The sequence below is a fragment of the Peromyscus eremicus genome, chromosome 3, assembly GCF_949786415.1.
Source record: "Peromyscus eremicus chromosome 3, PerEre_H2_v1, whole genome shotgun sequence".
Lineage (NCBI taxonomy): Eukaryota > Metazoa > Chordata > Mammalia > Rodentia > Cricetidae > Peromyscus > Peromyscus eremicus.
Window position 1 is genome coordinate 127,460,672 of NC_081418.1, and position 27,972 is coordinate 127,488,643.

General features: G+C 42.2%; 1 protein-coding gene and 1 long non-coding RNA gene across 2 annotated transcripts in view; one reads left to right on the forward strand and one right to left on the reverse strand.

Moving 5' to 3' along the window:
• Washc2c (WASH complex subunit 2C) overlaps nt 1-27,972 on the forward strand; it is a 56,462-nt gene that overhangs the window by 17,668 nt on the left and 10,822 nt on the right. The window contains exons 10-23 of the mRNA XM_059258435.1: nt 262-343; nt 1,474-1,533; nt 2,297-2,415; nt 2,852-2,909; nt 4,586-4,645; nt 5,500-5,682; nt 8,148-8,266; nt 11,283-11,369; nt 13,985-14,086; nt 15,690-15,821; nt 18,975-19,147; nt 21,553-21,655; nt 23,067-23,219; nt 24,727-24,906. Of these exons, the coding sequence (XP_059114418.1) occupies nt 262-343; nt 1,474-1,533; nt 2,297-2,415; nt 2,852-2,909; nt 4,586-4,645; nt 5,500-5,682; nt 8,148-8,266; nt 11,283-11,369; nt 13,985-14,086; nt 15,690-15,821; nt 18,975-19,147; nt 21,553-21,655; nt 23,067-23,219; nt 24,727-24,906 (1,611 nt within the window). The remainder of the gene's footprint in view (nt 1-261; nt 344-1,473; nt 1,534-2,296; nt 2,416-2,851; nt 2,910-4,585; nt 4,646-5,499; nt 5,683-8,147; nt 8,267-11,282; nt 11,370-13,984; nt 14,087-15,689; nt 15,822-18,974; nt 19,148-21,552; nt 21,656-23,066; nt 23,220-24,726; nt 24,907-27,972) is intronic.
• Nucleotides 5,498-27,461, reverse strand: LOC131907320 (uncharacterized). Its single transcript, XR_009378365.1, has 2 exons — nt 27,237-27,461; nt 5,498-6,429 (listed from the first exon to the last, which is right to left on the reverse strand). It is a non-coding gene; the product is annotated as an uncharacterized LOC131907320 (long non-coding RNA).

The following is a 27,972-nucleotide window of genomic DNA, read 5'->3' on the forward strand; positions in this document are numbered from 1 at the left end:
ATTTGTTGCTTAGCTGAGCTCTATAGGATCCATCTGTTTAAATTCATTGATAAAGTCCTGGTTTTGCACTTGTCTTCACACACACACATAAATAAAAGTAAAATAAACCTTAAAAGAGAAAAAAAAGCCCTGTTTTGTTTGTAGTTTTAGTATTTTATGACTCGATATAATTTTGTTAGATGTCAAGAAGTAAACTGTACTAATTTGTTAGAAAATAGTGATTCTTTTTTTTTTTTTTTCTTTTCTTTTTTTTGCCTGTAGAAAAGACCTACATCTTTTGCTGATGAGCTGGCAGCTCGGATCAAAGGAGATATCTCAAATCAGGTGAAAGAGGAACAGATAGGTGAGTTCTGAAGTCAGGATAATGGGGTGGTTGGTTAGTGGCGTTCAGTAGTCTGCTTGTGTGTGCTCACATACATGTTCTCTGTCTGTCTGTCTCTCTGTGTTTATGTGTCTTTCTCTTTTTTGGAGACAGGGTCTCATGTATTCCATGCTGGCCTCAAATATGCAATTCAGGCAAGGAAGGGTGTCTTGAATTCCTGATCTTCTTGCCTTCTTTGAATGCTGGGATCATAAATATAAGCCACCATACCCAAATACAGGGTTCGCCAATGTTAGGCAGACATTTTGGTTCTTGGTCTTTTGTCATTGTTTTTTTAGACTCCCTTATTGTTGTTCTTTTACATTTTATTCATTTAACGGGGGTGGGGGCCATGTGCATGCCTTGATGTATGTGCAGAGTTGGTTTTCTCCTCCCTCCTTCTGCCTTGTGGGTCTGGTTGTCAGGCCCAGTGGTAAACACTTTGACCCTTTAAGCCAGTGGTTCTCAACCTTCCTGATGTTGCAGACCTTAATGTGGTTCCTCATGTTATGGTCACCCCAACTATAAAATTCTGTTGCTACTTCATAACTGTAATTTTGCTACTGTTGTGAATCATAACAAATATCTGTTTTCTGTGGCGTTAGGGTCATTTGACCCTAAAGGGGTTGCGATCCACAGGTTGAGACCCACTGCTTTAAGCCATGTCAGTGGCTCTTAAGTTCTGCTTGATAATCAGATGCTCTGAGTATCCTACCCCACTACCAGTACATGTATATATCTATGTAACATTTTACATGCAGGAGCCCCAGAGAACTGTGAACTGCAGATTGTGAATCCATGGCCTACCAGTAACTCTTAAGTTTTGACTAGTAAAAATGCACTATCCAGTACATTCTAGTTATTTAACAGAGTAGAAAGGTAGAGTAATTTCTTCTTTAGCACAGTCCTGATATGCAGGTGACCTGGCAGCCTTCGGCTGTATAGAGACACTCCCTTGAGGAAGTGCCCTAATGGAGCTGAGATACGAACTTTCGTGTCTTGCTCTTGGCCTGTGTCATGAGGATGCAGACTCAAACAGAGAATCAGTACCTGTATAAGAAGAATGCTGAGTATTGTAAAAGCTACGAGAGTCTCATAAATCTTATGCTCAGCAGATGGAAAACTTCAGAAGACAATGAAGGAGAAGAAGGAAAGGAGAACACCTCCAGATGGTAAGCCCCTCACTCACTAGGAGCCTTTATGTAATGTAAAAGTCTCAGGGTTAAGCGTTGACAAGTAGGTGTGTCTCCACCCACTTAAAGTATCTGAAAGCACGTTTTAGGGTGCTGGCATGGAAGAAAGGCGAGTGCAGAGTGATGCTTGGAAGTATTTGAATTGCTCGTCTAAAGTAGGCATTGCTTTTAGATGTGCAGACACTATGGGTTGTTGAAGTTTTCAGTAAAGATTGCATATGACCCTTCCATATTAAGTAGTGGCATCTATTGTGTTCCCTTGCCATTGTCTCCATCTATAGGATTGTTTTTCCTTTCTCTAAACTTTTGCATGTGGCAGTTGAGCTGTATTCTTGCTTTGAAGTAAGTCACTCTAAGAGATTGGCCTGTTGTCTCCAGATATTGCTCACTTGAGGATGTCAAATACTCCTTTCGAAGTATGGCTTCATTAAAGTCCATGCCTTCATTAAAGTCCATGCCAACACTGTATTTGGTATAGAGGCAACCCCAAGAATTTGGATTCCAAACCCATCTTTTTCCCCCTCATCCTAGTATTTTTGAGGCAAAGTCTTGCTATATAGCCCAAGCTAGTTTGGAATTCCTATATAGCCCAAGCTGGCCTTAATCCCACCCTCCACCCAGGCTGTCCTTGAACTTTGATTCCTTTTACCTCAGCCTGCTGCATGCTGGGATTGCAGGCAGTGTGGCACCACCTCGTGCACACCCATTTTAACACTCCCTGTGCAACATTGCTTTCTGTCAGATGAAGAGGACAGCTTGTTTCCACCCCCCAAGTTGACCGATGAAGACTTCTCACCGTTTGGCTCTAGAGGTGGCCTCTTCAGGGAAGGACAGGGACTTTTTGATGATGATGAAGATGAGGTGAGGTGGGCGAATGAACGAAGCTCTTTGTATCTGTGCCTTTGCATGTGTAAGGAAGAAATCCATGTTTTTGTTTGAGAAAAGTAGCTTCCTATTAGTTACTCCTTTCATTTGGGGGGACATGTTGAAGTCAGAACCACAGAGTGAGAAATATATCTCCTGACGTCTTACTGTCCTTTGACGTGAGGAGAGGCTGTGAGAGGATCAGTAGTGGATAGTGTACTTGAGTTAGCGGTATGTTAGCCTCTTCCATCTTTTTATTTAATTCCCGACAGGCCCAAATTAAGTTCATTTTGCTCTCGTCTGAACTTTGCGACTGTTTTTTGGCAGGACAATAAACACGTAGCTTCAAAGTATATAATACTTCTCAGAAATCTTCAAGTTCAGCCTTGTTTATCTCTGTATTTTAAAATATCCTCTGTCTTACCACAACCAGAGTGACCTCTTCAGGGAAGCCTCCCGGGATCGGCAAGCACAAGCTCCCGTTAATGAAGGTAGGGTTGGGGACCACCGCTTTTCCCTTGCATGCTCTCCTAGCTGGCTTTCTATTTCTGTGATAAACACCATGACCAAGAGTGGCGGGGAGGGTCTTCATTTATCTTTGCAGCCTATAGTCCATCATGAAGGGAAGTCAGGGCAGGAACTCCTGGAAGGCAGGAACTAAAGCAGAGACCATGGAGGAATGCTACTTCCTGGCTTGCTTTCCAGGCTTATATATAGCTGTTTTTCATTCTCTCTCAGGACCATCTAACTGTGGGTGGCATTGCTCACAGTGGGCTGGGCCCTCCACATTAATCACTAATCAAGAAAGTACTCCACAGACCTCCCTATAGGCCAATCTGATGGAGGTAGTTTCTCAGTAGAGTTTCTCTTTCCAGACAACTCTAGCTTCTATCAAGTTGACCACCCACCCACCCCCTCAAAAAAAACTTTCCAGCAAACAAGTTCTAAATCTCTTTCTATTGGGAGACAGAACACCCAAGGCTTTATTTCTGTTAAGCTGAAAGTTGTTTTCGCCTTGAAACAGTTGAAGACAGTTTGTCTTCGCCAGTTTCTGTCTTAGGAACAGACAGCAGTACCATCTTCAGACCCACAACAAACATTTACCTCTCAGAGGTTGATAAGATAGTAAAAAAGTATTTGTGAGCTTTGCTGAGGCCAGCTTTACTATAATGACATTTAATTCAAGGGAACATTGCTTGTGTTGAGTATATCAGTTGGCCATCAATAATTCCTCCAGGTGGCATCCATCAGAATCATTTGTAGGAATTTTTAAAAGCCCAGAGTGTTTTTTTAGGAACTACAATTTTTTTTTTAGTTTTTTTTTTTTTTGTTTTTTGTTTTTTTTGTTTTTTTTTTTTTTTGAGACAGGGTTTCTCTGCGTAGCTTTGCGCCTTTCCTGGAACTCACTCTGTAGCCCAGGCTGGCCTTGAACTGGCAGAGATTCACCTGCCTCTGCCTCCCGAGTGCTGGGATTAAAGGCGTGCGCCACCACCGCCCGGCAGGAACTACAATTTTTATTCCATCAGATTTTCAGGAGTTCCTTAGGCATTGGGAATAGGTTATTTTAAGTGATAGCCTCCTGTGTGATTATTCTGTCGGGGCCATCCTTATCTTGCTGTCGTGTTGGTCTACTTATTTTTCTTGTTTAACTTGATACTTTTATTTCCTCCACCACCATCTCACAGGTTTTTACTGTTCCCTTCACCGGTTCATCTCACTGAGCTGGAAAGGATAGCATTAGCCCTGTCTTAAAAGACGGTGCTTGCTCTGGGCCTGGCTCCCCCAGATAGCCTTGTTAGCTGCTGTTTGTCTTAGTGCATCGTTCATGGGAGTCACAGTTTAGACTGTGCTAATCCTAAGGAAAAAGCTGCTGATGTCAATAAAAATGAAAAGAACTCAATACTTTTGAAAATGGCTTAGGGACAATTGTCCTTTTTATAAAAACCTGTTTAGGTTTGTACCATGTTGCATGTACTCCAGAGAAGGACTGGGCTGTTGGTATTTTTGAGACAGTTTTGTATGTAGTCCTGGTTGGTGTGGTGCTTACCATGTAGCCCCGATACACGACTGTCCTCCTGCCTCGGCTGCTCAAGTCTTGTGATTACAGGTGTGTCCTACCATGCTCAACAAGTCTGGTGAAATGATTGACCTTTCTTTCTTATTTTAGAATCTCCATCCCCCAAACCTGGAAAGAAAATCCCAGCAGGGGCAGTTTCTGTATTTTTAGGTAACAGGGTTTATTTCTTGTGTGTGTGTGTGAGTGTGTGTGTGTGTGTGTGTGTGTGTGTGTGTGTGTGTGTATTATATGCACACATGATGTGAGGGGAACCATCTGCCTGTGTGTGTCAAGTGAGGATGACAGATGTCCTGCTCTAGCGCTCTCTTCCATATTCCCTTGAGACAGGGTTTCACACTGAACCTCAACTAGGCTGGTGGCCAGTAAGTCCCAGAGAGTCTCCCAACCCCCTGTGCCATCACTAGGGTGACAGGCACAGGTACCAGCCACACCCTGCTTTTCTTTTGAGTTCTGGGGATTTAAACTGAGATCCTCATGTTTCTAGAATAAGCACTCACCCCAGCCAGCACTCTTAAGAACTGAATAAATTCCATTTTGTCACCTTTTCATAAGGACTGGCTAGCAATTGGAGGTACCCAGGAGCCCTAGAAGGCATTGGAGAGTTTATAACTAGAGCTTGGGTACTGATGATATGAGCTAGGTTCTGTGTGAGGTCAGAGGTGTTGGGGCGGGGATGTGACGGAGTGGTAGAGCACTCGTGTAGTATGCACATGGTCCTGGTTTCCTCTCCAGCTCTACAGAGGGCTGCAGGGGTGAGGGAAAGGAGAGGAAAAGAAGGAAAGAAGGAGGAAGGGGAGAGAGAGGGAGGGGAAAGGAGTGAGGGGTTCAGTGCAGTTTCTTGAGTGGTCAGGCAGTCTTGTGTTGTGGTTGAGTTCTCCAACACTAACACAAAAGTTACTTCATTTTCTAAATGTGTTTTGTAGATGAACCTAACTCATGAGTGGTGCTGTATGTAGTCAGGAGGCTTACTCTGGCTCATAGCTCTTATTGTCTTCCATCCACAGGGTATACTGATGTGTCTGGGTCCACTTCTGCTCCGTCATTGAAGGAGTTCCAGAAACATGAGCAGCCCACTCCAGGGAAGAGTTCACATCTGCCAACTCCTGCTGGCCTCTTTGATGATGATGATAATGACGATGATGATAGCAACTTTTTTGTGCCATCTTCTAACAAACCTTCCAAGACTGGTACCACTTTCAGCCTAATTCTGGGAACTTAGAGAAGAACATTGAACTTGCAAGGCAGTGGTGGTGCACACCTTTAATCTCAGCACTCCATTTGAGGGTTCAAGGCCAGGACAGCTAGGGCTATAAAGAGAAACCCGTTGAAAAAACAAAACAAAAAAGAACATTGAACTTAAAGGGACACAGGTCTTCACGTTCAGTGTCTCTTGCAGTTCCAGAATGCCTTGCTGAGCATTGCTGTCACTGTCTTGTCTATGCTTAAATCATGCCACAACCGTGGGGGTTCCTAACAGGCCAATCTTTTCTGTGCTGGAAACTAATTACTGATCTTCTTTATAGGTAGCTGAATTTCTTCTCCTGTATTTTTTTCCCAAAGATTCTGCTCCTGCCTTTTAAATTATAGACAGAAATTTAGTCATACTTCCTCCAGCAGCTCTGGGTAATTACCTGAGCAGAACATTGCATGCTGGTTGCTTCATTCCCACCTTTTCTTTCTCTGCCAGAGAGCTCAGATGGTCCTTGGCCTCGTCCTCCCATAGCATTTGTGGTCTGTTGTCCGCTCCGTGCTCTTCCCTCTCTGAAGTCCGTGTTGAAGTCTTTCCTACAAGTCCTTTGTTTTTAGTGTGCACATGTGTCTCCTGAGAGCCTGCGTTTCTAACACTCCCTTGACCACAGCACCAGCTCAAAGTTCACATCTGCAGAAACAAGACTTGCATTCATCAGGTGGTGTCTTGAAGAGAAGGGTAGATCCTGAGGTGCGCATAGTTTCAGCAGTTGGATGAAGGAGAAGATGGCGTCAGGAAAAGATAAAATCAGAATGTGTTAGAACATGATGTCTGCAGTAACTTTCCAGGGTTAGGGGTAGAGTACACAGATAGAAGCAGAAGTGTGAGGGAAGCGCTAACTTCATCGTTTTAGAAAACCGGAGAAATATGCAGTGAGCTCAGTGGACAGACTTAAATGGCAATAAATGAATGTAGAAGTGCATTCTTCAGCCTTGAAGGGCTCTTGACATCTTAGCAAACATTTATACAGCTCTCTGAAACCGTGCCTTACTCACTGACACATGGCTGTGCTTGGAGAACAAAAAGTAGAAAACCACTCAGGTTTTCCAGAGCCAGGAAACCTGTGGTGTTTCCATTTGGTGGATCTTTGCAGAGTTGTTGAAAAGAATGAGGGGCTGGAGAGATGGCTCAGAGGTTATGAGTACTTGCTACAAAGTTCTGAGGACCAGAGTTCTGATCCCAGCACCCGTGTAACAAGCCTGGGGTCAAGTGCATGCCTGTAATCCCGGCTCTAAAAGGGACAGAGCTATAATCACTGGGGTTTGCAGGCTTCCAGCCTAGTAGAGAAAACGCAAGCCTCAAGTTCAGGAAAAGATCCTGTCTCGAAGGAATATGTAGTGATAGGACACCTAGCACCTTCTGACCTCTGTGTACATGCACAGATGCTCATACACCCCATACATGAGCATACCCACATACAAACACATAAATAAATAAATATTCCCCATACATGAGCATACACACACGCAAACATGTATATGAATAAATAAATAGCCCCCATACATGAGCATACATACACACAAACACATAAATGAAAGTAAATATCCTCTGTACATGAGTATACACACACGCAAACACATAAATGAATTCCCCCATACATGAGCTTATGTAAACACATAAACGAATAAATAAATATCTCCCATACATGAGCACACACACACACAAACACAAATAGGTAAATAGATGAATCTCATAAAAAGTAAAAAGAATGAGGTATTTACTTTTCTCCTTGGGAATATTTCCTCTGTACATTAAATGGAAAACACAAATGGTAGGGCATTTGGCTTAGATTATTTAAACTTTAGTCTTATGAATAGCTGACATTAATACATGAAGTAGTAGGAGATTTAGAAGCATGTATACCAGACTCTTCCGTCTGTCTTGTGCCTGGGCAGACAAGGGGAATTTTAGCATTTGCTTCCATCTTTTTCTGTATAGTTTGGTTTTTAATAAAAACAGGAGTCATGCTCACATCTCCTTCCTAGAACTATTCACTTTTTGGTGCTTTAAAGTGATCTTTCTTTTTAGTCCCATCATAGGGTGCTTCTGCATGGATGAGGGTGTCATTCGGGTGGTTAATGTCTGTCTTGCTTTGAGTACCAGGGAGCTAGAACTAGGGAGAGTAGCTCAGTGGCAGAGCATGTAACTGGCACGTAGTTCTCCCTGGCTAGTCCTCGCAATTGCAGGGAAAAGGAGAAGGAAGAATAGTGAAGGAAGAGCATGGTTCCATTTCCTTTGTGTTTCTCTGTAAATGATCAAGAAATAAGATGCCTTTCAGATTTATCTTTGGGAGATTTTTTTTTTTTTTTTTTTTTTGGTCTGGATTTTGCAGTAGGATTTTGATGTTGATGTAATTTTATGCTGTGGTTTCTTTTTTTTCTTTCTTTTTTTTTTTTTTTTAAGACAAAATCAAGTCCACTGCCATTATCTTTGATGACGAGGAAGAAGATCTCTTCAGAGAAAAAACATCAGCTCTGCCAGAGGCTTCTGTGAGTCAGACAGATGAACACAGAGATAAAACGGTGAGGAGGGGCAGATCGTGGGGTGTTAGCCTGGGCATCTTACAGTGGCAATTTGTGTGGATCTCAGAGGGATGTAGAATTCTCTTTCATGCTATGGCTCTTGTTGGCTTCCTGTTGCTGTGGTAAACACTGACCAAAGCAACTAAGGGAAGAAGAGGCTTATCTGGCTTACAGGATGTAGTCCATCCTTAAGGGAAGAAACCAAGGGAACCACTCAAGAGGAGGCTGTGGAGGAATGCCGCTGACTTATTTGCTTTCACTGACTTGCTCAGCAGCCTTTTGTTTTGTTTTGTTTTGTTTTTTGTTTTTTGAGACAGGGTTTCTTCTCTGTGTAGCTTTGTGCCTTTCCTGGAACTCACTCTGTAGCCCAGGCTGGCCTCGAACTCACAGAGATCCGCCTGCCTCTGCCTCCCAAGTGCTGGGATTAAAAGCGTGTGCCACCACCGCCCGGCCTTCAGCCGCTTTTCTTACACAGCCCAGGCCCACCTGCCCAGAGGTGGCGCTGCCTACAGTAGGCTGGGCCCTTCTACATCGATTAGCTATCAAGAAAATGCCTGACAGACATTCCTGCAGGCCGATTTGATGGAAGCAGTTCTTCAGTTGAGTTCCTTCTCCAAAAATGTGCCAAGTTGACAATCAAGAATAGCAGCCACATTTATATTAAGAGCTTTGAACATAAAATTGAAAGACACAATGAAACTCCAAATTTACCAGTTTCACATATAGTGACGATTTACCAAGTAAGTGTCTGAAACTTGTGCACACTTACTGTTTTCAGAACTATTTATAAAGAATTTGTAGTCATTATGATGTTTTACCACCTGCATGTTTTATTAGGCAGCCCTTAGAAAACTGTCTTATGACCAGATGCCATTGTCATTGGCCAGGGGTTGGCAGTAACTCTAAAGAAAAATCTGATGTTAGTCTGCATTCATGAGGCTCCAGTTTGCCCTGAAATTTCCTTTATAAAATCATACCCAATATAATACTGATTTAAAAATGACTTCATACATAGTCTGTATTCTGTTTTTTGTCCCTTGTCCCACAGATGCCACACAGGTTTTTTTCTTTCTTTAGTGTGTGTGTGTGTTTCTGTGTCTGTGTCTGTGATATATATGTATGATGTATTTATGCAGGCATACGAGTGCCATAGTGTGCATGTGGAGGTCAGAACAACTTTGAGTAGTCAGTTCTCTGCTTGTACCATGACTTACCTCAACCTCACAGTTCTGCCTCTGTCTTCCCAGTGGTGAGTTTACCAGCATGTATCATCCTTAGATCTGGCTTCGTTGTCATTTGTAAAGCATGCTGTATTAGTCGGGGTTTCTAGAGGAACAGAAGTTACAGAATGAATGTGTGTGTGTGTGTGTGTGTGTGTGTGTGTGTGTGTGTGTGTATACATACATGTATTTATATTTATAAAGGGCATTATTAGAATGGCTTACAGGCTATGGTCCAGCTAGTCCAACAATGACTGTCTGCCAGTGGAAGGTCCGAATCCAGTAGTTGTTCAGTCTGCAAGGTTGGATGTCTCAGCTAGTCCTCACTATATGCCAGAATCCCAAAGAAGTAGGCTCTAATGCCAGTGAAGGAATGGACTTGCCAGGGAGAGCAAGAGCAAGCAGGCCAAGAGAGAGAAAGCTTCCTTCTTTCATGTCCTTTATATAGGCTGCCAGGAGAAGATGCGGCCCAGATTAAAGGTGGATCTTCCTACCTCAAAAGGTCTGGATTAGTGGTATATCTTCCCACTTCAAAAGATCCAGATTGAAAGTAGGTCTTTCCATTTAAAATGATTTAATTGGGGAAAAAATCCCTCCCAGGTGTGCCCTGCTACTTGGGTTTTAGTTAATTCCAGATGTAGTCAAGTTGACAGCGAAGAGTAGCCGTCACACTTGCCTCATTTCATCATATCCTTCTTTTGCCCTCGCAACTACCAAAATACCAGCATTCAAAATCATCGTGGTCCCTCGACCAGCTTGCCCTTTTGTCTGTCCCTTTTGTGTGCTGTATGACAGAGGACATGCTCCCATGTACACAAGGTGTCTCTGTATGACAGAGGACATGCTTCCATGTACACAAGGTGTCTGTATGACAGAGGACATGCTCCCATGTACACAAGATGTCTCTGTATGACAGAGGACATGCTCCAATGTACACAAGGTGTCTCTGTATGACAGAGGACATGCTTCCATGTACACAAGGTGTCTGTATGACAGAGGACATGCTCCCATGTACACAAGATGTCTCTGTATGACAGAGGACATGCTGTCATATACAGAAGGTGTCTCTGTGTGACAGAGGACATGCTGTCATGTACACAAGGTGTCTCTATATGACAGAGGACATGCTGTCATATACAGAAGGTGTCTCTATGACAGAGGACATGCTCCCATATGCACAAGGTGTCTCTGTGTGACAGAGGACATGCTGTCATGTACACAAGGTGTCTCTGTGTGACAGAGGACATGCTCCCATGTACACAAGGTGTCTCTGTGTGACAGAGGACATGCTCCCATGTACACAAGGTGTCTCTGTGTGACAGAGGACATGCTCCCATGTACACAAGGTATCTCTGTGTGACAGAGGACACGCTCCCATGTACACAAGGTGTCTCTGTGTGACAGAGGACATGCTCCCATGTACACAAGGTGTCTCTGTGTGACAGAGGACATGCTCCCATGTGCACAAGAAGTGCCCTGAGCTTTGTCCTATTTGTCCCATCTCACTGTTCTGGGGCCTCATCAAATCTGAGAAACATATTTTCTAGTGAGACTGTCTCTTCTCTGTTGCTAATTTATGCCAGTTTTTAAATTCTTTGTCACGGTACTTGTGTATAAAATCTTTGTGTGAACATTATACAAATGAAGGTCCCAGGCATGTTTAGTCACTTTGTTTGGTACCTTCTTACAGTAGAGGCGGGGGACATTTTCTGAACGAATGAATGAGCTTGTTTCCATGTCTCTTACTTGCTGACAGTCTATTTTTTTTCCTTCTTTTTTGGTGGGGATCCAACTAGATCACCCTCCCTTCCAGCAGAAATCCAAAGCTCGTGTCAGAAACAAAGACTCAGAAAGGTTTGTTTTCAGATGAAGAGGACTCTGAGGTATGGAATTCTTTTCTTAGTTCTGTAGGTTCATCTATAGATAACACAGTAATAACTTTCTGAATTAATGTGTCAGCAGAGGTTTAAGACTTTATTAAGTAGTTCAGTTCTTATTTTGAAAATAATCTCTTGGGCTAGGAATAATTCAATGGTATAAAATGTCTGTTTGGCATATACAAGACCCTATATTTTCTATATTATATTATATTTCTTGGAAATATGTGATCTTCAGAAAGCAACATATATATACAGTACCTTAACATTTCCCTTAACATCCTTAAATTTAAGACTTTGTTGGTTCACAATTGTGGTAAGATGCTTATATGAGAGAAGAAATCAGCCTGCTGCTTCCTTTAACGGCAGCGTGACTTACTAGTGAGTTTGTTCCCACTGTGATACATACTCAGCACAGCCTTTGCTTTTCATTGCTGGTGACAGATGACAGGTTGTGGGTAGGAAGACTCAAGCAGCTTGGGCTTCCATCCTTATGCAGTGAGTCTCTAAGCATGGCAGGTTCAGGAAGTGAGGCCTATTTTTGGTGATTCAGCGCTTGAGAGTGTCAGATAGAGGCTGTGCTGCCTTTTTTATCTCAGTCTTGGAAGTTGTCCTAGTTAGCTTTTCTTGGCTGTGATAAATCACTGATCAAAAGCAACTTGGGGAGGAAAGGGTCTATTTCATATTACAGGTTGTCCATTATTGAGGAAAGCCAAGGCAGGAACTTGAGCAGAGACCAAGGAGGAATACTGTTTATTGGCTTACCCTCTCCTGCTTGTACTCAGCCAGTTTTCTTGTATAGCCCAGGACCACCTGCGAAAGGATGGCATTGCCCACAGTGGACTGGGTCCTCCCACATCAATGAACAATTAAGATAATACCCCACATATCTGCCTGTAGTCCAGTCTGATGAAGGCAGTTACTCAGTTGAGGATCTGTCCTCCTTGGTGTGTCAAAAGACAACCAAGACTACCTGTCACAGAAGTCAGTGCTGTTTCTTCTGCGTGGCTGTGACAGTCTTGGAATTAGGAGCAGGATACGAATTTCATTGAACATTTTATGTGTGTGTGTGTGTGAGAGAGAGATTCTGGGTCCTTGTGCATGCTAGGCAAGCACTCTATCACTGAGCTATATTTCTAGTCCCCCAACTTGAGTTCTTGATGGTAGAGTTTAATAAACTGGAGGCTCGTTTTAAAACCACTACTCGAGGCTTTGCCCCATGGACACCATCATAGAGTGAGTGTTTTTATTGAGTATTGTTAGAATTTTAGGCAAAGAGAAGTAACATAAGGCAGTCTAGGACATAAAATATTGAACTGGAAGGAATGATTTCTTGTGCTTATCTGTGGCTCAAGTATGAACAGAAGTTTGCCTTACTAAATTTTTTTGTGGCGGGGAGGGGACATGTTTGAGGTAACAGAAGTGTGTTTTTCCCCCTGCCAACAAGGAAGGTCTAAAATTACAATGCAGAGATCTGTTTTTTTTTTTTTTTTGTTTTGTTTTTTGTTTTTTAAAGATTTATTTATTTATTATGTATACAGCATGTATGCCTGCACACGAGAAGAGGGCATCAGATCTCATTACAGATGGTTGTGAGCCACCATGTGGTTGCTGGGAATTGAACTCAGGACCTCTGGAAGAGCAGTCAGTGCTCTTAACCTCTGAGCCATCTCTCCAGCCCCGAGATCTGTTTTTTGTTCTTTGGTTGAATTACTTTATATTCTTAAAACATTCAGCCCATTCCCAGTGTGTAAAATACAGAAGGGCCATGGGACACTGGAGCCTCTTTGTAAACAAACCAGTGTGACTCATGGAGTCAAATGCTAACCAGTATGGTAAGAATTCTTCTCTCTAGGTCAGTGGACTCATTAGGTTTGTTGATGAGTGGTAGACATTGATTGTGTAATAAAACATAGCATCCAAAGAGGTCATAGAAAATGTTCTTGTCTTGTTTAATTATCTGGCTCTTGTATTGAGGATCCTCTGCCCAGGGGACAGTTGTCCCAGTTTATGTTTCTGGTTCATGGAGCTCAGTTTGCAGAGTATTCCTTGTGGTCTAAGCTACAGTTCATTAAATTTTGAGGACAATTCAGAACTTGGTAGATCCTTTGCAGCATTTCATAGTTATAGCTCCAGTAGAACAGTAGATACTTTTAGCACATACCCTACCACTGAGTTATCTTCCCAGCACAAACCTTTTAAAGTAGGAATTTAATTTGTATTTATTTAAAAGATGCAATATAGTCTCTGGGGAGAGATCTTAACAGTAGAGCTATCGCAGGTATAGTGCTTTGCAAATCTAGCCCGTTTTGTGGTAGGATTTGTGTGCTTTTCTTTGATACTTGAGACAAAGGAAGCCTTTTGTTTGTATGATAGTACTGATGGGGAAGGTCTTCCTGCCTTCCATCCTTCAGGTGGAAATATGGTTGCCCTACAGGCTCCACAGAGACTACCTGAAATATCCTGTGGCTCTCTCTTGCTCCTTGTGCCCACACACCAAGGACTGATGCTGAGGTCCTAAATCTAGACACACAAAGCCATCACATTCTAGTCTACTGTCCTGACGGGATGTTAAAGCTGATAGGTCCTGCTAACCAGTAGCTTTGATTTTGATTCAACAGGATTTGTTTTCTTCTCAAAATTCAAGTAAGTCAAAAAGTGCATCACTTCTGTCCAGCCAGCTCCCCACATCGGTCTCCCTTTTTGGTGATGAAGATGAAGAGGTAGGTGTTGTTATTGCAGTACTAACTAATTAGCCTAGAACAGTAGAGATGTGTTTTTATTGGCTTTGTATATAGCCAGAGGGGTGTATAGTAGTAAAACGTGCTAGAGAAGCCCCTGGGTTACCAATATCTGGTCACATTGGTGACCCCCAAGTTTTTCTAGTAATACAATTAGGGAGTCATTGAAATCTTGACTCATTTATTGGGGAAAGCCAAATATTTTTTATTTTTTTACACTCTTTTGATAAGTAACTTTAGATAGATCTCTTCTACCCAATGATATATGAGAATGTCTTGGGTGCAGTGTCAGTAGTAAAGAGGAGGCAGCCATATTCAGGTTTACATTTCTTACTCACTCTGGGTATAGAGAGTGGAGTGCTAGTGAAAAGTTAGAGGTTAAGAAAGACCCAAATTCGAACCCTTATGTGGTATTGTGCAGTGGTTGCTCCATCATTGCAAACCTAGACTTTCTGCAGATACCTCAGCACCTCCATCTTTTATGGGGTAAAGGTCACTAGGTTCATTACAGCTACTGAAACGAACAGTGTCACATCTGTGCACAGTGGTTGGTAGAGGTGCGTGGTGGATGAAAGTTGTTGTCACTAACATCCCACTGGACCCAGCTTGTTGTTTGTCTTTTCTACCTTACCAGGCTTTACTTAAAGACCTCCTTTATTGTCTTCGGCTCAGGACTGTCCACTGCTATAGTATCTACTGTTAAAGAGTTTTGTATCATCAACCAAACTTGGGCCCGCCGATGGTTTGGTTCAATTACTTTAATGAGAGTGGGTGTATAATAGCATTTCTGGTGGGGCTGGGAATGGTAGCAGGATCTCATAGATAGTCCAGACTGTTCTTTAACTGACCATGTAGCCCGGACTGGCTTCAAATTGATACTCCTGATGCCTTGGCTTCATGAATCCAGTGATCACAGGCGCACACTACCACACTCACTTCATATGAGGTAGTTTTAGAGTTTGACTGGGTAAGGATTTATAAATACATTGAATGTCTTTAGGATGCCAGGGATTTTATTTAGTAAACTGGTCCATACCTTTGTCTTCTTTCTTATAAATTAATTATAAATAATTTCTTCTATCTCCAACTTTCTTAGCTGTAAAAACTCCTTTTAGCCCTTAATCCAATTTCTAAAGAGATGTGCGATTGTTGGCTGGTGCCAAGGCTCTCATGCCCACAGGTGGACTGGGAAGGGCACCTGGTGTTTCTGCCATCTTGACCTTCCTTTGTTGCTTTTGCTCTCTCTCAGGCCCTGGTCAGGTCCTGTGGTAACTCCTGAAAGTTGTCCTCTGACTTTTACACATACACTGCCCTCCAACTCACATACCCCTGTGCACACATGCACACATGCAGTAATAATTAATTTTTTTTAAACTAAGGGAATTCTGTGATAATCTTGTTTTCCTTCTGTGGATAGGGGTTGTAATTCGAAGAGGTTGTAGACTGAGATGTGCAGGTATTTTGTGATTGTTTTCCCCAAACATGTCATGCTCTGCTCCTCTGGGGAGAATGCCTTACTCGGTCGGAGTGCCTGTATATGAACTGGTGACAGCTTTGTGTACTTTTCTACCATTTGTCCTTTTAGGATAATCTTTTTGGGAGTGCCCCAGCTAAGAAGCAGGTTTCCTCTCTACAACCTCACAGTCAAGAGAAACCAAAACCTTCAGAGCAGCCCAAAAAGAAAGCATCTGCCTTGTTATTCAGCAGTGATGAGGAGGTAGGTTAAAGCTTGCCCACACAGGAGGTTTCTATGAGAATGTAGAAAAAGGTACAGCTGTCCTAACATGTTCTCTTTCTGTTCCCTACTCACTGGAGCTTGGTCACCAAAAGATGCTATTTACAAGATTGTGTCTTTTGAAGAAAAACATTTGTGTAATGTGTTAAACATTAATAACTTCAAAATGGAGTTAATATGGCTTCCACTACAAGGTTCATGGCTAAAGCTCTTTAGCAAGAGATTGCAAGGAAAAAACATTCTCATTTAAAGTACATTTTAGGTGGTAAGGAACCTGTAGTGTGTTTTGCTAAGTATGATAGAATGATAGAGAACAAGAGCTAGGGAGAAGCATGATGGGATTGAAGAGTCTGGTCTGCAGTGGTAAGCTGAGGGGTTAGAAAGGTCTGCTCATCCAGGTTTTTCCAGGTCTTCCGAAATGGGATTGCCTTTCCTCCAGGTACAGGGAGGATACCATTGGTCCTGCTTCACAGTAGAGATTTGCGGTATTCCTTTTTGTTCTACTGTTAGAGGAAGGGGCAGGAAGAAGGTCAGAGAGACTTGATGCCTCTGCTTTCTTCATTGCCAGGGTGCCATACTTGGAGGGTAATGTGTCCCATCCACTGTGTATTATCTTGTTAAGGACTGTTTGTGTCATTAAGCTAGAATTACAGCTAAACACGCTAGGAGTGGCCTGCCAAAATTCAACTCCTTTGCTGTAGGACAGTGTGATTTGAATATAGATCAGCAAAATCAATAGTAGCTTAATCATTATTCAGATTTACCTGAGCAGAAGACCATAAATATAAATGAGATTTAGATTTACATTTTATCTAAGAAGGATGAGAAGCAATCACTATAATAAAATTTAGTGCCCTGAGTATGAAAGGTCTTTCTGGCACTTGGGATGTAACTTAATTGTGCCATACAAATCCAACATGAGCAAGACCCTGAGTCTATGTCCAGCATAGGAAAATAATAAAATAAGAATAATACAAAATCAAAAGCTGTTAAAGTGCTGGAGTTTCAGTCCAGGAGATAAAGTGCTTGGTTAGTGTCTTAACTCAGGGTTTCTATTGCTATGATCAAACACCATAACCAAAAGCAACTTCGGGAGAAAGGGGCTTATTTTAGCTTACTGTTCCATGCAACAGTCCATCACTGAGGGAATTCAAGGCAGGAACTCAAAGTAGGAACTTGGAGGCAAGAACTGAAGCAGAGGCCATGGCGGGGTACATGTACTAGTTTGCTCCTCATGGCTTACTCAGCCTGCTTTCCTATACCACCCTGGTTCACCAGCCAAGGTGTAGTACTACCTACAGTGAGCTCCACCCTCCCATGCCAAGAAAATGCCCCACAGGCCAACCTGGTGGGAGTATTTTCTCAGTTGAGGTTCCTTCTTCAAAAATGACTCTAGCTTGTATCAAGTTGACACAAAACTAGCCAGCCCACCTGATATATTAGAAAACCTGTGTTCAGTTCCCAGGTCCTGTCTATATTCCTGGTATTTGAGAGGTGGAGCTGAAGTTCAAGATTATCCCCAGCCACATAGTGATTTAAGGCCAGCCTGGGCTACCTGGGACCCCTTCTCAAAAGAAAGAAATTTAAGCTGTTAAAAAGGAAGATACTCCTATTTAATAATGTTTTGCCATTTCATTAGAGGGACGTTAGGAGGGTACCAGGTTTACAGACAAATTGTAAGTACAATAGTGTTTATTGAAAGCAACTTAAAATGACTTAACTTATGTTTTCTGCTCAAATGTGCATATTTATTATAGACTCTCTGCATATTTATTATAGACTCTCTGCCTCTGCGTGTGTGTGTGTGTGTGTGTGTGTGTGTGTGTGTGTGTGTGTAATACATATTTGCAGTTGATGAGCACATGTGTACAGATGAGCCTTCCCAGAAGCCAGGGGCGGATACCAGGTGTCCTGCTCTATCCCTCTTCTTGTTCTTTGAGCCAGTCTCTCACTGAACCAGAGCTAGGCTGATGGCTGGCAGACCCTGGTAATCCTCATGTCTCCATCCCCTCCAGTTGGCCCATGCATGGCAATGCCCAGTATTTTTTATGTGGGTGCTGGGGATTTGAACTCAGGTCTTCATACTTATTCTGCAGTGCTCTTATCTCCCCTCCCTCAGCCACCTACCCAGCCCTCATTATTTTCTCTTTACATTTTTGTAGTCAGTTGCCTTGTGGAAATCTTCCCATTGTAGTGGTGTCAGGAAAAGAATAGTCCTAGCCAAAGCTGGTGAGCAAAAAGAAAAGCAGAATGACAGTGACCAGGGTCCAGGGACTTCCTGCTTGGCTCCCCCTGGGATCATCTGGGGACTTTAAAGAGTATTACTTGTAGGTGTGGCCTTCTCACTAGAATTTTCTTTAAAGCTCTGTAATCATTGCTGCACATGGTTGCTTAGAGGAACAGTTCTCAACCATTAGCCTTTATTTATAAATTATAGTTTTCATATGTGCACACAGTGTATTTGAGCATCACACCCCATTACCTTCTCTTTCCCCCCTTCCCTGTCCTGCTGACCTCCTTTCCCTTCTGCTTCAGGATTTTACTTAAAATATCCCCTTCCAACGTGGCCATATTTTTACTTTTATATTTCTCTTTGTTTATCCCCTGTGTAATTAATTTCGATTCTTTCAAATAGACAGGTTAATTTGTCTTTACACAAGGTGGCCCTAGCAGAGAGAAATTGGAACACACGTGGAGGAGGCATGAGTGAGAAAGGGGTGTAGTCCAGAACCCGGGTTCAAAGACGTGGCTGGCCTTCGAGTGTGCTTGATTCTTAGTGTGAAGTATCTTAACAGATTTTATTGTACTTGTCATGTTCTATATCTAAATCAGCCACTAGATAATATGTCTCTACCACTAAGCTATGCTTCAGTACCTTGCGTGTGTGTGTGTGTGTGTGTGTGTGTGTGTGTGTGTGTGTGTGTGCTTACTCTTGTCCTTGTGTGGTTTGACTAGGCTGGAACCCACCTAGCTCTGCTCTCCACCTCCCAGTGCTGGGGATACTGTCATGTTGTGGCCACATGGGAACTGGGGATTTGAACTCAGGTCCTCAGGCTTATGTAGCAAGTGCTTTTGCCCACCTAGCCATTCTGTCAGTATTGTCCTATAGACTTAATGCATGTTTTATGTTTTAAGGACCAGTGGAATATTACTGATTCACATACCAAGTTAGCACCTGAAAGTAAGTCCAAAGGAGAACTATGGGACTCAAGGACCATCCAAGGCCAAGAAGCAAAGGCTGTGAAAAAGACCAACCTATTTGAGGAGGACGATGATGAAGTTGATCTGTTTGCTATTGCGAAGGACAGGTGAGATCTTTACAATTGCAGGGAAAGGTTTAGTGTGTGAGACAGTGTTTCTGTGGCTAGTAGTTGATGTCTCGATGTTACACATACACAGATGCAGCTGCCCTTGCTTTTCAGTGGGAAAGTTTGCCTTGATTGTTTTTCTTTGCCATGTTCTTAACCTTGAAACAGCTTTTTGTCTTAGGGGTTTAAGAATGAGATTGTTACTGCTTATGCCCTCCAGCCCCCCCTTTTAGTGCTACCCTAAAGAAAGATATTTAAAAAATTGATACTTTGATAGAAATCCTGAATGTTGAAAATCATTATATTAGGAGTAGACTGCCAGCAGGTACTGACCACGCCTTCTGGTCTAGGTGATTGTCTGAGCTGAAGCTGGTGGCTTGTGAAAAGTGACATGGGCCAGGCTATCTGTGCTGCCTGGATAGCTGTGTATTAAGAATGACTCCTGCATTTAACCTGTTTCCTCTGGAGAGTTGTAAATGATTACTTCAAAGCTCAGCTGAACAGTAGTAGAATAAACAGGCAGTCCATTGAATGTGGAAATACCGTGCTTTAGATAGTGGTATTCATAAATGGTTTAATAAAGTACCTCAGTTTTCTCTAAATAGTCACATCTCCTCAGACATTATTGTTTCTGCTTTTAGGCTCCCAAGACATGACACCTGGTAAATCTGTGGCCTCTGGTTCAGAATAGAGAGTGTCTGCTATCCTAATAAAACTTTAAATTCTGGCTCTACAGTTCCTATCTGAATAACTTTGGACAAGTTCCCTAACTTCTCTTGCCTCCGATTTTTCATCTCTCAGGTCTATTTAGATAACGGTGCACTCGTAATGTGAGATGCTTTGTGAGGCAGCTGGCACATGTGCAGCCTTCATCACAGTGCAAGGAAATGTTTCATTCTCTTGTTTTTATTTGAATTGTTCTTTCCGGGATACTCTTGTTGCTTTTACTGACCTTCTTGTGTCAAGGGTCAGTGCAAGTTCTCTTTTTTAAGAACCTTCTGTAATTCAGCCTTGAGGAAGAGAAGAACTTGGGGACTTAGAGCAGGGGCATGACTCTGCCTTTACCTGCCCCTCTGTGACTCCATTGTAGTTGAGCATCCTCTGTGCACACGTGCCCTACCACACTCATTGCCATGAACCTGATGACATGAAACATGTCCCTTCTGAGGTCTTGGTGCCAGCCACACAGTTCCTGCCTTTCAGTGATGCTTTCTGCCCCAGATTCTTTATACCTCAAGTTGTCCTTGAAGATGTCTATAAAATGTGTGTAGAGAGTAATTCACAGATTTGGTCAGATCTCAAAAAAGGGTTTTGTATCGGTAAAGATGTGGATGAATATAAAATGGTGTAGTCATTTTGGAAAATGGTTTTGGTGTTTCTTCAGAATGTTAAGCCTGGGTTACCATGTGATCAAATAATTTAACTCTTTGGTATACAACTAAGACAAATGAAAATGTGCTCAGATAAAAACTTGTACAAGAATGTCCATTGTAGCATTGATCCATAAATACACAGAAAGCAGAAGCAACCTAAATGTTCCTCAGGTGATGAATGGATAAACAAAATGTTGTGGAACCACACGATGGCCTATTATTCACCAAAAAGGAATAAAGTGCTGATATATGATAGGACAGGAATTAACCTAGAAAATGTATTAATTGAAGAACTCAGTCACATATGATTGCAGATTATATGATTCTATTTATATGAAATGTCCAGAATGGACCAACCCAAAGAGAGGAAGTAAGTTGGTGGTTGCTAGGAGTTGAGGGGAGATGGGAATTGAGAGTTAACTGCTAATCATGATGGGATTCCTTTGAGGCAATGAAAATGTGGTGATAGTGTTCAGCTCTTAATATGTTAAAGATATTGAAAGGTATGTTTTAAAGGGGGTAATTTTATTATGTAGATTATATTCCAGTAAAGCTACTCTGAATCAAAGAAGTAGAAAGCAGAAAAAAGGATTACTTTGCAAAAGCTGACTCTGGCTCTGTGGTCTGTGGCTCAGCTGCCTTCCTGGCCATGCTGAAAGTAGGCATAGCCATCCTTAGTTCAGTGTCTGTTGGAGAAGGTGGCAGTGGAGAATTCTATGCTTGTGACTACCAGGAGTACGGCGTGCCTGTCAGATCTAAGAGCTGGTACAGCTGCATCATTTAGAAAGTGACTGATAAGGCTTCATGAGCAGGTCTCTGGGCTCCTCTACAGAGGCTCTTCTGATAGGCAGAGGCTAATGCCTCTAAGATCGAAGTCTGTCTATCCAAAGGCTTTTCAAATCACCAGCTTTAAACTGTAGAAGTCAACAAATGTTAGGAGGTTGGTTATTGTGGATGTGGCCAAAAAAAGAACAGTCCTTTTGTTTTTAAATGATATTCCTCCTGAATTTGATCTTCTGTTTGTTCATTTAGCCAAAAGAAGACTCAGAGAACGTCACTCCTCTTTGAAGATGATGCTGATAGTGGAAGCTCTCTGTTTGGCTTTCCTCCTGCATCTGTTCCTCCTGCAACAATGGTATTAGTTTTCCTAGACGCAGAAAATACCTGTAAGCTTGTGCTCCATGAGTAGAGATGCCACCTTGTCAGATCTGAACCCTGCCCTTGGGGTTGCCGTGACAACAGTTACCATAAAGGAGGAAAGGCTCATTTTGGCTCATGATTCAGAGGGTCAGTCCTTAGTCCTTGGTTCTGTTGCTTCTGGACCTGTGTCAAGGTAGAACATCATGGTAACTGAGGCTACTCAATTCATGGTGGATAGGACACAGAAGGATAGGATAGAGGAAGGCAAGACTTAGCTCCCAAGGACACATCCTCTGTGACCTTCCTCCAGCAATGCCCTATGTCCTAAAGTTGCTAGAACTTCCTCAAACAGCGCTACTAGCTGGAACCAAGCTCTCCATGCGTGAGCCTTTGGGGGCACTTCATCTTTAAATTGTAACCGTCTACTGTGTTCTACTTTTTTTCCTTGAATCACTTAAGTATTGCCTGTTGTCTTCTGCATTCTTTGTGAACTTCTGTCTTCTTTGATTTCAAGTTGAAATCAATTTTCATTTTAAGGTTCTCCTCCTGATGATAACTAAAATTCCTCTTACCCCAATTTTTGTTTGTAATATTTTCAATTATGTTAGTACTGTCCTTCCGTAGTTTCCCACATCAGCCTTCCTAACTTGCTTAGTCATTGCTTCCTCATAGCTTGTAGGCTGTGGGTAACTCCAGCTTGGTCACATAACCTCAGTTTCCTGCTCTCTCTCAACTCCCTGCCTTCCAAAGAATGAATTGATTAACTGAGCTGAAGGTCTTGCAAACTTGAGTAACTACTTTGTGTAAAATACTGTGCCTGGTCATTTAGTGGATGGTACTTTCAGAGAAGTGGACAGGTAGATAAGGAATAAAGTAAAGTAAGGACCAGGTAAAGAGTGAAATATCATGTTTATTCAGACAAGCAACTGATACTGAAGAGAACAGAGAAACCTTGGGTGACATTTACATCTGGGACTTTCTGTAGACATGAAGATAGTCTTCAGACAGAGGAGGAACCCAGGGTGTGGCAGTGTGAGAGTTGGCATTACATTAAGGAATGGCAAGCCAAGAGGAGCTGCAGACAAGGAGAAGGGCATGACGGGTTGGCTGGTTGCTGTGGCGCAGTGCAAGGAGCACAGATTTGGAGAAGCAACTCCTGAGTGTTGTCATACAGGAGAAGTGTAAGAGGAGAGAGCCCAGTCATTGTTCTGGCGACAGTGACCAAGTCTGAATGAATCCTATCTGTTATGTCTTCCATATTGAGGCCACAGTTACTGTCCTATCTGCCCTTCCTGCATCATAGTTAGCTCATGAATGGACTGGTTTTGGCTGGCTTTATACATCGCATGCTATTTAGGCATAATTTTTTTAATCATTGTGGATGCCATTTTCTCTTCTCTTGGTAGAAAAAAGAGAGCATCTCTGAGGTACCATCATTGTTCAGTGACGAGGAGGAGAATGAGGTACCATCCGGTGTGAAATCTGTGGATGTGAAGGTTGATAATGCCAAAGTGTCCCCAGAGGTGGGGAATGCTGATGTAGCTAACGTGGTAAAGAAGGTAAGCTGCATTTTTGCTTTTCCAATCCATTTGTAACATATACACTCCTACATTTTCCAACACTGAAAATGCTTTTGCATGAAAAGTGTGTTTGTAGGAAGACTAGAAAACAGGGTGGTAAGAAAATAGCCTGTGTTCTTGCTGTCCAGGGACTCCTTGATCAGGTTCCCTTGATAGCTGAATTCCTGTGTACAGTGAAAAGAAAATCTTTTACGTTAGTGTCGTGTTGGATAACTGCCTGTTGCCTCTCTGTGGATGCTTTTCCTTATCTCGTTTTTCATGCTGACTTACCCTGTGCATTTTCTCTGTTTGCTTTCCTCTGATGTGCCTGGTTTCCTTGGCTCATAGTCCTCATTTCTGAGCTCAGCTGTCACTTCCATGAAGCTAGGTTGCCATGCTTGTACTTCTGGTCGATGTTGATGAAATCAGAGCCACGAGAAATGGGTTTTCCTCTAACATTAACGTTCTGTTCTGAGGGTTTGTTGTCTCTTTTGGAGGCCTTCAGCTCATGCTGCTGGCTGTGACTGGGGATTCATGTCAGCAGTTGCTTCCTGTCCATGGTGTGCCCCATGTTTTCCTAGTTCTCTGTACTCTGTAGGTCCAGCTGCTCAGGTTTAGTTCCTCCCAGGGCCTGTGTGAAGAACGTTTCATTTACTTTTCCCACAGAGGCTCCTGATGGCTACAGTGACACTCATGTGTACCTGAGTCACTCTAATCTTCCCCTCCTAGTGGCTGTATGTGAACCTGAATTACCCTGTCACAGCCCATTCTATCCATGACTCAAACTGTTTTGCTGCCCTGTCCCTCAGCTAAGTGAAAACTTCCTGAGGATTAGGTTTGTTTGCTTGCTTGCTTTTTTATTCATAAGCACTTAGCATATTGTCTTCCACAAAGTAGGCATTACTTTATATACTATCACTTCTCTAATGAAACATGCTTTTCCACTTTGAAAGTTGGAATACACTCTACAGTCAATAGTGTGTTTAGTTGGAAATTATCTATCTTTCTTGTTTTGACCAGTAGTATCTTGCCTGAGTTGTGATACTGTTGGATTAATGTTGTACTTTTAGTGTCATGTTAGAAATTGTTCTATGTAGATGAACATTGTAAGGCTACAATTTGAGTGTGTGATTTTGCTGGTTAAGTTTCCCTCTAGGACTTACATATTAAAACTAGGAATTAAGATCCATACCTTATGATTGACATCTATTGACATTATAATTTAGAAATTCTTTCTAGTAAATAAGCAACTTGTGTACATCAAGTTATAACTACCCTTTCACTTCGTAAGAGGAAGAGGGGCCTCTGGCTTAACATGATTTGGAAAAATCATCTTTAACTGTGGATTGTCTGTTCTAGCCTCTTGGTCACACGGTAGTATATGTGATAAGCTGGGTTGCACTGAGTCATGTTAATGTGGCAGTTAATGAATTAATGGCAAGCTTGTGAAGGCCATGATAGGATTTTAATTTCTAGCAATTAATTTTTTCCTTATTTCTGTTTGTAGGAAGGACTTTTGACTGCATCTGACCAGGAAGCAGTCGGGCCTTCTGATTTATTTTTTTCTTCATCTCCATTGGACAGAGGAACCAAGGGTAGAACCAAAACTGTCCTTAGTTTGTTTGATGAGGAAGATAAAGTGGAAGATCAAAGCAACACCTGTGTGCCGCAGAAGGAAATGGAAAAGGTGAGCAAAGAGCAGTCAATGTTTTCATGCCTAGATGAGAGGACGGAATTCCCTTTCAAACAGGGCTGTTGCTGCTGACTGGGGAGGTGCAGAGGAAATCTTGGTTTTCAGTACAAGTGTTAATGATTCTCTCCAGTCGGATGGTGATTCCCAGTCACATCAATGGCTTGCCCCTTACGTCCGTCAGGTTAGGTAGGGAATTAGAGTCTCACTTGCTTCTTCTGAGATGTGCAGACCTTGTTGCTCTTGAGAGAGTTGGCTCATTATCAGAGTAAATAGTAGGAAAGGGGAGTAGGGCAGATGTGTGTACTTCAGTTTTGCTTTAGAAATATTCAGTTTTAGAAATATTAGTGATAGAAGGGCCATTCATCAGTATATCAGGTATCAGAAAACCTTCTCTCTAAAGGGCTGTATGAAAACTGTGTTAGCTTTTGCAGGCCATGTGGGTTCTCTTGTATTTGCTCGTCTGCCATTGGTTTTGGATCTCTGTGATGGTCTCTGCTGCACAAAGAGTTACACATGTATGGGCACAAGGATAAGTGTTTCGAATATAGTTAGAAATTGTATTAGTTTAGGAAAATGTCAGTAGTGGGTTCTCCTCCTAGAGTCTAAACCTCTCCAGCCCAGGTATTAGCTAGGTTTACAGTACTAGGCATGTATTTCCTCCTATTGAGTCTGCCTTAAGTCCGATTAGACAGCTATTGGTTACAGTCGGAATAAAAGTGCCACTGTTATACCATTAGAGAGGTCTTACTGGGCTGTCTTTGTTGTGGAGTTTTGGCTCTACACCTAGTTAGGACTACTGATTGATTTTTCTCCCTTGTCAGCTTACATAGCACCTTCCAATAGTTGTGAGAGGTAGTCATCAGGGTAGGAGGCTTCCAAGTCATGTCTAGCTCAATTCCTCCAAGTCCTGTGTCTGTAGTATGTGGTGTCTATGGCCAGAGGATCTTTCTTACTTACTTTCAAGTTGTTGGAGGCAGTCAAGGACTATGGCAATAACCTATATTATTTGGGGTGTCTCTTGGAACCCCCTGACAACAATGTGAACAGAAGTTTCCTATTGGCTAGTTTATGGCCCTTGCAGGGAGCATTGTCACCCATGTGTATATAACTCCATTTAAACTCTATATACATAGAAACAAGCATACACACACAAATACGCATTTTTAGTAACCTTATAAAATACTGCGTTTCCCTATGGCTTTTTCGAACATCCTTAGTGTTATTTACTCTCCTTCCTCATTCTTCACTCCCGCATGTATTTCTCTCAGTGCTTTTGAGATTCATCTCACCCCAGTCAGAATGGCTAAGATCAAGAAAACAACTGGCAACACATGCTAGAGCATGTATGGGGAAGTGGAACCCTCATCACTGCTGATGGGACTGTTGGTGCAGATTGGTGCAGCTACTCTGGAAATCAGTGTGGAGAATGTTCAAAACATTAAAAGTAGATCCATCATATGACTCAGCTGTACCACTCCTTGGCATCCTATTCCACAGACACTTGCTCAGCTATGGTCGTTGCTGCTCCATTCACAATAGCAAAGAAATGGAAACAACCTACATGTCTTTCAGCTCATGACTGAATAAAAAAAATGTGGTACATGTATACAATGGAATACCATACAGCTGTAACAAAAAATACAATCATAAAATTTGCATCAAAGGGATGGAACTGGACAATATCATACTAAGTGAGGTAACCCAGACCTAGAAAGACAAACAGTACATATTCCAATAATTTCACTGCTGAACATAGTAGCCTTGTTCTGTGAGGCTACTATTGTTTTGAACCCAAACTAGACAGATACATCTTTTTAAAATTTTATTTTGTGTATACAAGTGGATTGCATGCATGTATATCTGTGCATCACATGTGTGCGTGGTGCCCACAGAATCTAGAAAAGGGCATTGGATCATCTGGAATTGGAGGTACAGATGGTTGTGAGCTACCGTGTGAGTGCTGGGAATCCAACCTGGGTCCTCTGGAAGAACAGTCAATGCTCTTAACCACTAAGCCATCTCTCCAGCCCAAGACCAGATAGATCTTAAAACTACAGACTAATATTTTCTGAAAATAGATGATAAAATGCTCAACAAAGTCCTAGTAAACCTAGTTTAGGAAAATAAGAGGAAAAGCCAGCATAAGTGGAATTTCTCTTAAGACTGCAAGGGTAGTTGACTATATGAAAATCAGTCAGTGTCATATATTGTGTTAATAAAGTGCAGAATGGAAAGCACATTGTCATCTTGATAGATACAGAAAGGTATTTGAAAAAGTTCGAGCCCTTTCATGATTTAAAAAGCAAAAACAAAAGAGCACTTACCAAATTAAACGTAGAAGGAAGCATCCTCAGTTTGGTCAGAGCGTCCATGAAAACTCACAGTTGACATGCTTCAGGCTGAAGACAGAAAGCTTTCCCCTTAAGATTGTAAGACAGGGATACTCCCTCCCTCTTGCCATTGTAGCCAGCCTTGTACTCGAGGCTCCAGGTGAGGTATCCAGGTTAGAAGCTGTCAATGTCAGGTAACAGGAAGTCCTAAAAACTACAGAATATCTAAGTAACATTTGCAGGATTGTAGCTAGAGTTTTCCTGCCTGGCCCACAGTCAGGACAAATCTCTCTCACCCGCCAGTCCCACAGCCACTCAGACCCAACCAAATAAACACAGAGACTTATATTGCTTACAAACTGTATGGCCGTGGCAGGCTTCTTGCTAACTGTTCTTATATCTTAAATTAATCCATTTCTATAAATCTATACCTTGCCACGTGGCTTGTGGCTTACCGGTACTTTACATCTTCCTTGTCATGGCAGCGGCTGGCAGTGTCTCTCCCACCCAGCTTCCTGTTCTCTCAATTCTCCTCTCTGTTAGTCCCGCCTATACTTCCTGCCTGGCCACTGGCCAATCAGTGATTTATTTATTGACCAATCAGCAACACATTTGACATACAGACCATCCCACAGCACAGGATATAAAATCAGTGTATCAATTTTTATAGTTTTATATAGTCTTATCTGAAAATAAGAAATTCAATTTACAGCATCAACAAAAAGGTAAA